This window comes from Artibeus jamaicensis, unplaced genomic scaffold (assembly GCF_021234435.1).
Source record: "Artibeus jamaicensis isolate MK-2021 breed Jamaican fruit bat unplaced genomic scaffold, CSHL_Jam_final scaffold_847, whole genome shotgun sequence".
Taxonomy (NCBI): domain Eukaryota; kingdom Metazoa; phylum Chordata; class Mammalia; order Chiroptera; family Phyllostomidae; genus Artibeus; species Artibeus jamaicensis.
The window spans coordinates 14,752,009-14,765,299 of record NW_026522057.1 but is presented as its reverse complement, the minus strand read 5'-3'; the positions used below and the strand labels follow the sequence as shown (position 1 = coordinate 14,765,299).

Here is a 13,291-nt window from a genome sequence, read left to right as displayed (position 1 = left end):
CTTCATTTGTAAAGGAGATGATGAAAATACAGTAGTACCTCTTCATGGAATGGTTTCTAGGATGAAATGAGATAAGTCATATAAAGCACTAAACAGAGTTCCTGGAGCAAAGTTGGAATTCAATAAATGTTAAGTAATAATAGATAATATTTACTGAAGGAAGTAACTATCAGTGTTATTTTAGGTAAATTGCTTCTCTTCTCTGAGGCTTCAGTTTTCCCATCTGTAAAGTGAGGCATTTTGCTTTGTGACCTCTGAGGACCTTTTCAGCTTAAACATGTGATTCCAGTTCATGCAGTACCTCCTGCAGGAACTGGGAAGGTTTTCCTGCCTGAGGTTTGCCCCATAGAAACCCCTCCTGGCCTCGTTCGATGCTTCCCTGCTCAACACTCCCTGAGAGCCACCCAGGCCTTGCTCAGCCACATGCTTGCCTCACAGAGCTTCTCTTCTTTTTCTCTTCTTGATCCCTCCCCTCTAGGTCTATTTGTTTGACCTGACTTACAAGCAGCGGCCATACACCTTCCTCTTGCCTAGAAAATGCCACTCCTCAGGGGGTAAGTTCTCCCTTAAGGTGTCCTTCAGGGTGTCTGCTGGGGAGCTTGAGTGTGTGCAGCCTGTGCTGCGAGACGTGCCCCTTACCTTGGGCAGTGGCTGTGACTCTCCAAAATGAGTGGATTCTCTGACAGACACTATCTGCACAGTAAAAAAAGGCAACAGTAGGTTACAGAGCTCCATTGAAGGGTTTTCACCACAGCCCCTTTCACGTCCCTCTGAAAAAGCAGCGTATTTCCACAGGTTGGCTCTTGAGGACCTGACGTAGTTGCCCTTCCCTTCTCATCTCAGATCAGTCTCCTCATTGACTTCTTACTGGAGCCTATCGCTGATTTAGGCACCTCCCCATCCCCTTCACCCACTCTGACCCCCAACTCCAGCTAAGAGTAATGCCAAGTGAAGCTATGTCCCTCTTCAGCCAGCAGAGGGTGCACAGGCTTTTCTTTATGTCCTTGCCTGCCCAGTCTACCAGAACTTGCTTTCTGGGAGTGGATCTTACCCTGGGAAGGTGGCCTCACAACAGAACCATCAGACCCTGTGATGGAAGCTGGAGGAGGGCTGCTGAGGAGATGTGAGAACCTCTTTCTGAGTTGATGCTGTTCCTTTCTCCCCCTTCCCTGCCAGAAGTTCAGAATGGCAAGATGTCTACCAACGGCGTGTCCAACGGCGTGTCCAACGGCCTGCACCTTCACAGCAATGGCTTCCGGCTGCCAGAGAGTAGGGGACATGTCAGGTGAGGCCAGCCTCCCTTGTCCAACCCTCCCAGCCCCACTCACATCTTATGGACTAGAGGGAGGGGCTTGTCTTACAAACCTTCCTCCTGACCCCCCAACCCAGACAGATACGCCAGAGTCAGGGGACTGGAGCAAAGAGTTTTCTGGAGGGTGATTAGTGGTCCCAATGCCACTCCTACCTGGTAGGACTCCAGTCATGCTCAGACTGGAGCTCTGGTTCCTTGGACCAGAAACTGTGGTCAGGACCCAAAGGCTAAATGCCTGTTATCACTGAGCTCCCTCCTAAATGGGTTCTAGCCCTGGCTGGTGTGGCTCAGTTGGTTGGAGCATTGTCCAGTACACCAAAGGTCCCAGGTTCAATTCCCCAGTCGGGGCACATGCCTAGGTTGTGGGTTCGATCCCCAGTCAGGACACATGTGAAAGGCAGGCGATTGATGTTTTTTCTCTCAGGTTGATGTTTCTCTCCCTCTCTCTCTCCCTCTTTTCCCATTCTAAAGTTAATGGGCATGTCCTTGGGTGAGGGTTAAAAAAAATTAAAAGGGGTTTCATGCCGATGGGCCCCTCCCACTATATTTTTCTCCATCCCATAGCATCTTTTGGCCTCTATTCTCTGCTGGGTTTTGGATGCAGACACATTGAAATCATCTAGCCCTTAAGAAAAACAGAATTCTCTCCAGAGAGATCCATGGGAGAGACCTGGTGGTCACACGGTTCAGCTCCACGTGCAGGCAGGTGGTGTGAGCTGCTGTTGTGCCCAGGAGTTTGGTGAAGAATTGCTTTAACCCTGTCTAGGCCAGCTTCATTTCTGCCTTTCTTGCTTTTTTTTTTTCTTTTTAAGTTTTTTTGTTTTTGTTTTTTAGTTTTAGAGAATGGGGAAGGGAAGGAGAAGAGGGGGAGAGAAACATCAGTGTGTGGTTGCCTCTTAAGTTCCCTCTACTGAGGACATGGCCCACAACCCAGGCATGTGCCCCGACTGGGAATCGAACCAGCAGCCATTTGGTTTGCAGGTCAGCACTCAGTCCACTGGGCCACAGCCAGAGCTGCCTCTTGTTTTTTTACTGGCTCGACATATCTGAATTAAATCCATTACCTATCGTGGTAACATGGTAGGTACCTAAATTAGGCCAAGGATAGGAGTGATCTCCTCTTCTAGGTGACAGTGCAGATCCCAGGGGCTAAGAAAACCTGTGTGACCCTCAGACAAGGTTACAGACTTCCCTGAGGGGCTGCTCTGACCTTCTCTGGCTGGCCTGATTTGGCTCTGCTCCCCCTGTAGCCCCCAGGTAGAGCTGCCCCCATACCTGGAGCGTGTGAAACAGCAAGCCAATGAGGCTTTTGCCTGCCAGCAGTGGACCCAGGCCATTCAGCTTTACAGCAAGGCTGTGCAGAGGGCCCCTCACAATGCCATGCTCTACGGGAACCGAGCTGCTGCCTACATGAAGCGCAAGTGGTGAGTGAGTTTGGGCCAGGGTGAGGGATGAATGGAGCCTGATGGAGCCATGTTGCATCCAGGGAAGGTGCTAGTGACATCCTGCAGTCTCTTAGAGCTTCTTAGGCCAAGCCTCTCCTCCCTACCTCTAGGCTGGTGGTGGACAGGCACCTGACCCATCAGTCAGGAAGTCTCAAGCACCAGGGAAGCTCACAGTTAAGTGGAATATGTGCACAAGTAGCTTCAACATGGGGCTTTGTTATTAAGTGCTATGGCCACTGGAGAAGTAGGAATTGAGAGAACAGTTAATCACAACTATTGGAGAGTTGGGCCTTGAATTGGACTTTGAAGGAGCAGCAGAATCTTGCTAGATGGAAATGAGGCGTTTTGGGAATTCAGTTAGTATTTGTTTGAAATGATTCTGTAGCTCCTTGACCTTGCGGAGTGCTTTCCTGTGTTCTTAGGCCCTTTGGACCAAGCATAAACAAGATCCCACATAACCTGAAGCTGAATGTGGGTCGTGCTGGGTTGTAGTGGCTAGTGGTAAAGGAGGAGGTCCATATCCTGAAGAACTCTATCTTTGGGGAGCCCAGGGCCCCCAGCCCTTCTGCCTGTAGCACCAGCAGGCAAGCAGACAGGCAGACCCCCATCCCCCAGTCAGGGCCAGGACTAGAGATGGATAGAGCTGGGCCCACAGCCATTTCTGCTCCGTCTGGCATCCGTTGGCTCTGCCCAGACAGACAGGCCAGCTGGTGTGCCATCGTCTGGCTGCAACTAGACAGGCCAGAGAGGGAAGCTTAAGAAACCCACCCAAGTCAGCAGGATGGTAGATGGCGGTTTGGGAAGATGCTACCCCCACAGGCCTTAACTCAGGCATCAGGGGTTTGCCAAGGGCTCAAATGGCAGCCAGACCCAGGAGATGGCAGTTTGGGGGCCATCCTGAGGTGTTTCACCTCTGTCCCAGCAGCTGGGTGTCCTCATCCAGGCCGTAGCCGGAGAACTGTTTCACTCCTGCAATCTCGCTAAAAGAGGCTGATGAATTCCCAACCCATGAGTGCCCTCAGCATATTCTCTGAGCTCCTACTATGTGTTAGGTACTAGGGACACAAAATTCTGTCACTCTGAATTCTTGTGCTCCAGAGTTCCCAGCCTCTGGACAGGTGACAAAGATAGATATGATCCATCATTAAAGAAGCAGGAAGCTGTAGGTCTTTTTGAATGGTCAAGTGAAGTGCTGGCCATTCAGAGAAAAGTTGGGATGCTATAGCTCGTGATCTATCAGGAAAGCATCAGGAAGATGTGCTAAATAGGCTTTAAGTGTGGGCAGGCTTAGACAAGGAGATGAAAAGGAGGAGGGGACTATGGGGGAAGGACATTCCCAGGGAGATGAAATGGTATGAACAAAGGCATGGGGGTGGGGGACTGACTGAAGAGCTTGTTTGCAGAACAACAAATCCATTTGGCTGGAGCAGAGGGTTCGGGAAGGGACTGGCAGGAGATGAGTCTGTGAGGTAGCCTGGGGCTGGCCTGGGAAGGACTTGGAATGCAGAGCGGTGGCGGCTTTTGGCCTTGATTCAGTGGATGATGGGCAGCTACTGAAGAGTTTTGAGCCGGAGAGGGATGTGCTGAGGGCTGTCCTTTCAGGGAGATTGATCTGGCAGTAAGTCTGGATGGGTGAGCCCTGGGGCCAGTCTGCTCTCTCCTCATTCCCACATGCCTGCCAGTGACCCCTAGAATGTCACATTCTGTCCCAAGCCAGTCTCCCCAGGGCTGCCATCTGCTCCTGGATGCAGTGGGAGTTGTCACCCTCTGGCTTCTGGCTGGTCTTTGGTCTGGCTCTCCCCAGGAGCTCTGAGGGGCACCTTGCAGGCGGTAATTGGGTTTCCAAACAGCGCCTGCCCCCTCATCACAGCCTCTCGTTCTGACACTGACTACACCATGAAAGCTCTGCCTCCTCCCTGCCCGCACACTGGCTAAGCTGCTTGTTCTTGGTCTCAGCATGGCTGCTCCAAGGGCTGGATCCTCCCTCTGAGTGCCGTAGGAGAGGAGTCAGGAGGACATTCCCCTGTCGGCCTGCTTTAGCCCAGTGCAGAAGGGTCGTGAGCTGCCTTGGTGGAGGGGCCACCAGCTCTGGGAGTGCTACTTGGCATAGTTGGGTCTTAGGCCTGGGGGTGGGGGGGGACCAGCTCACAAAGGAGCAGTGGCTCCTGTGACCCATCTGGCTCTGCAGATGAGAGGTGGGAGTCAGTATATAGGTGCTGGGGAAGTGTACCTTACGTTCTGGATCAAGGTGGGAGAAGAAGGGGATTATCCTTTGATCCCTCCCCACTTACTCCCCCACAAAGAAACATCCCACTTCGTCTATGCTTCAGGAGGTTGGAGGGGTGAGTGGGGCAGATTTGGAGCTCCTGGTGTTCATGCCTCGACCCACCCCCCACCATTGCTTCCAGAGAGCTGACTCTGCCAGTCTGTCAGGCCCCATCCTCTAGCCCCAGGAGGTAGAGGCCACAGCTGCTGTGGATCAGTCAGCCAGGACAGAGGGGGGTCTGGCTGAGGGCTTGCTGCCTGCTGGTCAGGCCCTGAGTCTCCAGCCTGGCACTTCTGGCTTCCCCAGACCACAGAACTGTCCTGAGGGCCCCCTACCTGAGACATGGTTTTGAAGCCTCATCAGGGGGATTTGAGGAGGTGAATTGAGGAAGAGAGAAGGAAGGTTTGGGGAGCTGAGACTGGCAAGATGCCAGGCCTTCTGCTGCAGAGCTGCGGGTGCCTGGGGTGATCCGGTATGCAGGTGCAGACTATGTCCAGCAGAGGGCAGCCTTACACTGGGTTTTTGCCACACACCCACCTCCCACCCCACCCCAAGATGTCAGGGTTCCTGGTTTATCTTAACATACTCTTATCTCTTGGGAAGCGAGACCTGGGCTGAGCCAAAACTCTCTTCATCCCCATGTACCCTTGCTCTGAGATCTGTCAGAGGTGGGCTGGGGTGGCCAGAGAAAGCAGGGACTGAGTGGGGATGATGACTCTGCTTGTCAGGTGACCCCACCTCCAAGCCATACTCTCTTACCTTCTCCAGGGATGGTGACCACTACGATGCCCTGAGGGACTGCCTCAAGGCCATCTCCCTGAATCCATGTCATCTGAAAGCACACTTCCGCCTAGCCCGGTGCCTCTTTGAGCTCAAGTATGTGGCTGAGGCCCTGGAATGCCTGGATGACTTCAAAGGGAAGTTCCCAGAGCAGGCCCACAGCAGCGCTTGTGATGCGTTGGGTCGAGACATCACGGCCGCCCTCTTCTCCAAAAACGATAGTGGTGAGTGGGCACTGAGAAGGGGCTGCTGTCCCTCTTTCTATTTGAGGAGCTGTATGACATTCTGGAGAGGACACGGTGCTGGGATTAGAGAGGCCTGGGTTCAGATGCTGAGTCAGAAACCATGTGACCTTGAAACAGTCACTTGGTTTCTTTGAGACTTAGTTTCCTGATCTAAAAAGAAGGAAGGATAGCACCCGAATTCAGTTTCTATTGAGGATTAGCAATAGCCTGTTTAGAGCACCTGGTATAGTGCCCAGGGCTCAGGATAACAGTAACCTGAGCCCCAGTCAGGCCATGTGGCTTATTGGGGTTCTCACCCCTCGTAGACAGGGCCTTGGTCATCTGAGTGGGGGTGGCACTGGCGGTCGTGCTTGCTCCCGTTGGCACACATGTGGTAACCTTGGGTAGAGTGCAGCCTCTGTGAACCCGCTGCCTCACCTGCACAGAGATCATGCCAGCGATTCATTTGTTTGATGTTATCAAGCACCTACCATGTACCAGGCACGGTGCTCGGTCCTGGGAATATGGCTGGAGCAAGTCAGATGAGATTTCTCTGTTCATGGAGTTTACACCTAGTGAAGGAACCAAGTGATGAAGGAGAAATGGAGTGTAATGAGTGTCATGGGGACCTGATATGCTACAGTATAGATGTATAGGGGAGAGCTCAATGGCAATCGGGGGTTCTTGAGGAAGAGACATTTAAGCTGAGATCTCAAGGAGGAGGAGGAGGAAGAGATACAAAGTATAGCTGTGGGAGGAGAATAGTTCCTAGTATAGGGACTGGCACATGCAAAGGCCCTGAAACAGGCAGAGACAAAGCACTTTTAAGGCACTGGAAAAACCAGTGTGATTTTACCCAAGACCCTTAACCCTACATCAGTGCCTCAGTTGGGATCTGGGATAACTTGTCTTCCCGAGAGGAAGGGCTTGCACCTCACTGGCTTTGGAGTTGTAGATCTGTTTAGAAAAGTCACCCCCTCAAGCTCTCTTGGTAGTGCTTCACCCTCCCCTCCTTGCTTCTCACTTGCACAGAAACAGACCTTGGGTCTCTGCATCCTTGGGGCTTCCAGACATTATTCAGGGACCTGAGCCAAGACACCCCTGGCATCAGAGGTCTTTCTTGAATATCCTCAAGGACTGCGTCCAAAGTTGCTTCTCTCCCACAGCTGTTCCCAGTTTTCCAGGGTAGCGGTCTAGGCAGGTAGCCTGCATTGCTAGTACTTGGGCTGAAAACAGGACTGAGATGGGTGTGGTTAGGGAGGGAAGAGAGGGGCTGGACTCTCACCTTTCCTTGCTTTCTGCCCTCAGAGGAGAAGAAGGGAGCTGGTGGTGGTGGCGGCCCAGTCCGCCTCCGCAGCACAAGCCGCAAGGACTCCATCTCAGAAGATGAGATGGTGCTGCGGGAGCGAAGCTACGACTATCAGTTCCGCTACTGTGGCCACTGCAACACCACCACGGACATCAAGGAGGCCAATTTCTTTGGCAGGTCTGAGGCCTTGAAAAGGAGCAGGGCACAGCCTGGGTGGGCAGCAGAAGGTTGGGGAGGGGTGGTGAGGGGGGGTGAGGGCATAACTTCTCTTTTCTTTTCTAAAAATTACTGTTGTTCAAGTACAGTTGTCTGCATTTACCCTCCACCAGGGCATAACTTTTCTTAAAGACTTTATTTATTTGTTTTTAGAGGGGAAGAGAGAAACATCAATGTGTGGTTGCCTCTTGAGCGCCCCCTACTGGGGACCTGGCCTGCAATCCAGGCATGTGCCCTGACTGGAAATCTAATCAGTGACTCTGGTTTGAAGTCCAGCATTTAACCCACTGAGATACACCAGCCAGGGCATATTTATTTCCTTTTAGAGAGAGGGGAAGGGAGGGAGAAAGAGTGGGAGAGAAACATCAATGTGTGAGAGATACGTCAGTTGGTTACCTCTCACATTCCCTTGCTGGGACCTGGCCTACAACCTAGGCATATGCCCCAACTGGGAATTGAACCAGTGACCCTTTGGTTCCCAGGCTGGTGCTCAATCCACTGAGCCACACTAGCCAGGATGAGGGAATAATTTTCCTAGAACACTCTCAAATTCCAGCCCTGTCTCTATAGCCTTAGGCAAATTACTTCATCTCTGTGGGCTTCAGTTTCATCTATAGAATGAAACCAACCACCCCCACTCATGGACCATAATGAGGTCATTCATAAGAACATCCAGTGTAGTACCTGGACTGTTTCTCCATCCCCTCCTCCTCCTTCCTCTGTCGCCATGTTGCCACGTGCAGAGTTCGGTTTCTTGATCTGGGTGTTTAGATCCTCCCCTCTGCTGGGGTTGTGGGGTGAGGGCCCTTGGAGGCTAGCAATCTTGGCACAACTGTCATATGCTGAGAACAGTGCTTCAGGTACTGAGGGACAGAGCCCACATCCCAAACACCATGACCCCCAACCCTCTTTTGCAGCTGTTGCACTTTCTTTAGGAGGCAAGACACATGAACATGGCAGAGAATCTCTCTACCTGAATCCTCCTAAATGTCCACAGTGCATGAGGGCAGATGCACTGTAGGATTTGGGGGTCTTGATTCAGGAAGACTAGGACTACTGAAGGAAGGCTTAGACAAAGGTGTTCCCAGAGACATAAGGTACAGTCCTGGCACCCAAGGCACTTAGGATGTACTTTGGGGGGATAGTGTCTTGGAGGGGCCCAGGCAGTCCCTGACCCTGAGTTTAAGAGAACAGTTAGGCCTGGCCGGTGTGGCTCAGTGGACTGGGCACCGGCCTGCAAACTTAAGGGTTGCTGGTTAGATTCCCAGTTGGGACACATGCCTGGGTTGCGGGCCAGGTCCCCAGTAGGGGGTGTGAGAGGCAATGTTTCTCTCCTTCTCTCTCTCCCTTCCTCTCCCTCTCTCTAAAAGCAAATAAATAATTTTAAAAGGAGAAAGAACAGTTAAACAGTGACTAGAGCTCTGCAGTGTGGAGATGACTGCCATGTGCTGAGTGAAGTGAAGACCTTGGAGGTTGGGAGGCTGAGCAGCTACAGAATTCCCTACTCCCCATCGCCCTAAGCCACACAGCCTCTACTTGAGGCTGTAGAACATTACCCCACCTGACCCCCCCTGTCCTCTGCCCCTCCCCCCTGCCAGCAACGCTCAGTACATCGTCAGTGGCTCTGACGATGGCTCCTTCTTCATCTGGGAAAAGGAGACCACCAACCTAGTCCGCGTGCTCCAGGGGGACGAGTCCATCGTCAACTGCCTGCAGCCACACCCCAGCTACTGCTTCCTGGCCACTAGCGGCATTGATCCTGTTGTTCGGCTCTGGAATCCCCGGCCAGAGGTGAGGGTATAGACATGGCCAAAGCCAGGTGGGGAGGGGAGGGGTGGACCCTGGGCAGGGCCTCTGGCTGAACCTTTCACAGTTGGGAAGGGAAGGGAGTCATCTCAGGGAGAATAGAAGCTGCCAGGTTAAGCGAGCTCTCACTCAAGGGCCTAAGGCTGTGTGAAGGTGGGAGCCCTCGAGTTCTTACAGTTCCACATGCAGCGGACAGTTGCAGGGAGTCGGCTCCTGCCTCTGAGGACCATATCTCTGAGCAAGCTGTGAAGATGTGTCTCATACACAGGGCTCAGCCACCCAGCGCAGGGCAGGGAGGGAGCCAGAGCAGCACATGCCATGGCGCTCGTACCAGAGGCCTGTGGCTCAGTCACGTGGAAGAAGTCGGGCTTTCAAGTCTGGTGGGCCTGAGCCTGCCTCCTGGCTCCTTCAGCCACTGCCTGAGAGCAGCTTCTCATCATCTCCGCACTGGGATATGCACAGGTCACCTCCGCCCCACACATACACCGGGACATACGTGAGGACGCCACATACCAGCAGGGCTGTGCACACGGCAGGGACTGACAGCACTGCCTCAGAGGGTTGCTTTAAGGATTAAAGAAGTGATACCTGTGAAGTGTCACTTAGGACAAAGTGGTCCCTTCCACTCGTCGGGCAGGTAGCCGGGTGGGCTGGCTTGAGGCCTCCAGTGCCCTCCACCCCACTTCCTCCGTCTTCCCAGCTGGCAAAGCAGAAGCCACGTGGCTTATCTAATTCCAAAGTCAATTTGCTTCGGATTTTAAAGAGAACCTACCAGGTCCTCCCTTCAGGGGAGAGGAAAAGAAGGATAAAGGATCGGCTGTTGGGAGTGGCCACAGCCACGGGTTGGGTGGGGAGAGTTGTGTCTGCACCCCCCACACCGGGTACTGGTATGTGTGCCGAGCATATGTTGTTGGTATGTGCCCTCCCTCACATGTGCCCCGTGTGGGTCCCCTGCATACAGGTCCTGTGTGGCATATCCCCATCATTTTCCAGTGTGGACCACCCCGTGTGTACCCTGGTGTGTGTCTCACCCCAGTGTCTGTCTGTCCCAGCATGTGCATCTCCCACGTATACCCCAGGGTATTGTGTTCCCTCCCACGTGAGCCCTACTGTGTGTGCAACCCCTGTGGTACGTGGTGTCCTCATGTATGTCCTGGTGTATGTGTGGGATGGGGGCGACCCTTGCATATCCCAGTGTGTATGTTCTCTCTATCCATGCACACACAGGGACAAACTGATGTGAACTCAAACCTGGTGCGCACATCCCCTCCAGGCGTACAGCTCAGCTGGTGTGCATGTCCCCCACACATACACCCCAGACATGTGTGTGCCTCCCCCATGTATCCTGCTGTCCCTCCCCACAGAGCGAAGACCTCACAGGCAGAGTCGTGGAGGACATGGAGGGCGCTTCCCAGGCCAACCAGCGGCGCATGAACGCAGACCCGTTGGAGGTGATGCTGCTCAACATGGGTTACCGGATCACAGGCCTGAGCAGCGGGGGTGCTGGGGCGTCTGACGACGAGGACAGCTCCGAGGGCCAGGTGCAGTGCCGGCCCAGCTAGACCCTCCCGGCCCTGGACCCCTGCCCCTGTGATGGGCTGGACCATCTGCCCTGGGCAGGAGGTCAGGGGGTTCTGTTTTGGTTTGTCTTCCCCCCACCCCATGTTTTTATTTCCCTCATTTTGTTTGTTAGTTTGGCATTGGGGGTGGGGTTGCTACAACTTGCTGGCTTTCAGACTTTTGGGCAGATTGCCCTTGACTGACCCCAGCCCTGAGCAAAAGAGCAGGAGGGGAATCCCCTCCCTATGCACCCAACCTCCCGCTTCCAGGTCCCTAGAGGGCTCTGGCCTGCCTCAGGTGTGGAGGCAAGGCTGAAGCTGTCTTCAAGGACTGCCTGCCCTTCAGTTGGAGCAGGAAGGGGAGTGGAATTCCACTCTACAAGGGCTAGCCTTGACCTGTTGCCACTTTTGCTCCTGACTGGCAAGGCTAGCTCCCCCGAGGTCTTCAGGGAAGGCTCTGAAAAAGGATGAGGTCCCAGCCTCCCTCCAGAGCCACTGTGTCAGGGTGGAAGCAGAAGGAAGGACAGGAGCCCTGGACAGGCAAAGCCAGGCCACTGCGCCAGCTCTCTGTCCACCTCTGGGGCTCAGCCTTTCCTGAGGACCCTGGCAAGGGTGGGGCACCATGCTGTACCCTGCCCGCCCACGCCAGGCCTTCCACACTACGGCCACTCTCCTTTCTCAGGCGCTCCTGGCCTCACTGTGACCTTTCTGCCAGAGCTCTCAGCCAGGCCTACTCTTGCTGAGGTGGCACTCCTTGCTAAGGGCCCTTCGTGCCCTTTCTGCCCTCCTTCCCACTCCACATGTAGAGCCGCCACAAAGACCAAAGAAGTGATGGCTTTTCTCTGTCCCCTGCTGCTGTGGGGGTAGGAGCGTGAGTCTCCGAGCCAGTCAGATGGGAAAGTCCCTAACTCAGCCCCCTCCCTCCTCCGCAGCCCCAAGCTTTACACTGGATGCAGCGGTCACCCCACCACTCGCCAAGCCTCCCTCTCTCTGCCTCCTTGGCTCTCAGCTCAGGAGCTGCTCCTGGTAGTTGGTTCATCCTTCCTCCCTCCTCCCTCCTCCTTCCCCTCAGTGCTTACTTGGCTCCAGCCCTCCAGCTGCAGCCCCTGGGGAAAAGCAGCCTCCCTGCTTTTTCTCCCTCCCTCCTTCCGCCTCTGCCTCTGCCAGGTGCCTCCTCTCAGTCAGGCTTCAGAGCAGCCCTGGAGACAGGAGGGCCACGGTAAAAGCTTTTTCACAGTTTTAAGAAGACACGAAGGGGGAGGGGTGAGGATAGTGGTGGGGGGTCTGACACCATCTCATCATTGCTTTAATCCCAGCAACACAGGTGGCAGCTTCTCTCCCTTCCTCTCCACCCCAGTCCCTCTTCCCACCCCTCTCTTCTTTCTAGCTTGGTAATGAAGTGTATTTATTGGCGAAGGAAACAGCTGCTGCTGCTTCTCCTGCTGCTGGGACTTGGTCCCCTGTTTCTTCTCCATGACCTTTCTCCAGCCAGGGAGGGGAGAGCCGGGTGTACTGGGGCCGGGCCCTGGGGCCCACGGACCAGCAGGGCCCCTTTGCTCTCCTGTGTTCCAGCTGCCCACCATTTCCTGTCTCCCTGCGCCCCACTCTCCCCCGGCCCCTGTGCCCTGCCTGTCAGCCCCGGCCCTGCAGTGTGGAGACACATAAGCCTTACTGTCCTCTGGGGGCAGGAGCCGAGCCTTTTGTTGCTCCGCTCCCAGGAGAGTGAGGGTGACACAACTGATTAAAACCGTTTTGTTCTAGGTGTGGCTGGTGGCCTCTGTGGGTACAGTGGGTCCTGGGACCAAAGCGAGGACACCTGATCTCTCGCTGCTGTAGCTGTGTGACTTTGAGTGACCACACCTCCATCCGCCTGGTGGATGAGGGCTGCCTTGGAAGGGTCCCTGTGAGTGGTGGCCACCCCTCCTAGGAGGGCCAAGTCCAGAGCCTGGCACTGGTGGCTGTGACTTGCAATGATCAGCTCTCACTGTCTGGGCTGTTTTCTCACCTGTAAGATAAGGAGGATGGGGTCTTACTGGTTTTCAAACTTCTTTTAAAAGATTTTATTTATTGACCATTATTTTCAGAGGGGAAGGGAGGGGAAGGAGAGGGAGAGAAACATCGACTGGCTGCCTCTTACATGCCCCCCAGTCAGGGGCCTGGCCCGAAACCTCGGCATTTATTGCTCTGACCAGGAATCAAACCAGAGACCTTTGGGTTTGCAGGATGACACCCTCCCCACTGAGCCACACCAGTCAGGGCCAGACCTTTAAATCCGAACCCAAACAAGAAGTGGACATTTTACATTGTGACCCAAGATACCTGTGCTTATTTGCACATGTATATAATGAACATAAGTTTTATGCAACAGTACCCT

General features: G+C 54.0%; 1 protein-coding gene across 2 annotated transcripts in view; it reads left to right on the top strand.

The window, feature by feature from the left end:
- The window catches only part of WDTC1 (WD and tetratricopeptide repeats 1), a 65,166-nt gene extending 52,489 nt beyond the window's left edge, over positions 1-12,677 (top strand). The window contains exons 10-16 of one of the 2 annotated variants that reach the window (XM_037149297.2): positions 479-554; positions 1,180-1,285; positions 2,563-2,736; positions 5,792-6,027; positions 7,336-7,513; positions 9,151-9,343; positions 10,723-12,677. In XM_037149297.2, the coding sequence (XP_037005192.1) occupies positions 479-554; positions 1,180-1,285; positions 2,563-2,736; positions 5,792-6,027; positions 7,336-7,513; positions 9,151-9,343; positions 10,723-10,920 (1,161 nt within the window). In that variant the 3' untranslated portion in view covers positions 10,921-12,677. Of the gene's footprint in view, positions 1-478; positions 555-1,176; positions 1,286-2,562; positions 2,737-5,791; positions 6,028-7,335; positions 7,514-9,150; positions 9,344-10,722 lie in introns of both variants that reach the window. The other variant, XM_037149296.2, reaches the window with a different exon arrangement.
- The last annotated feature ends 614 nt before the right edge of the window (positions 12,678-13,291 follow it).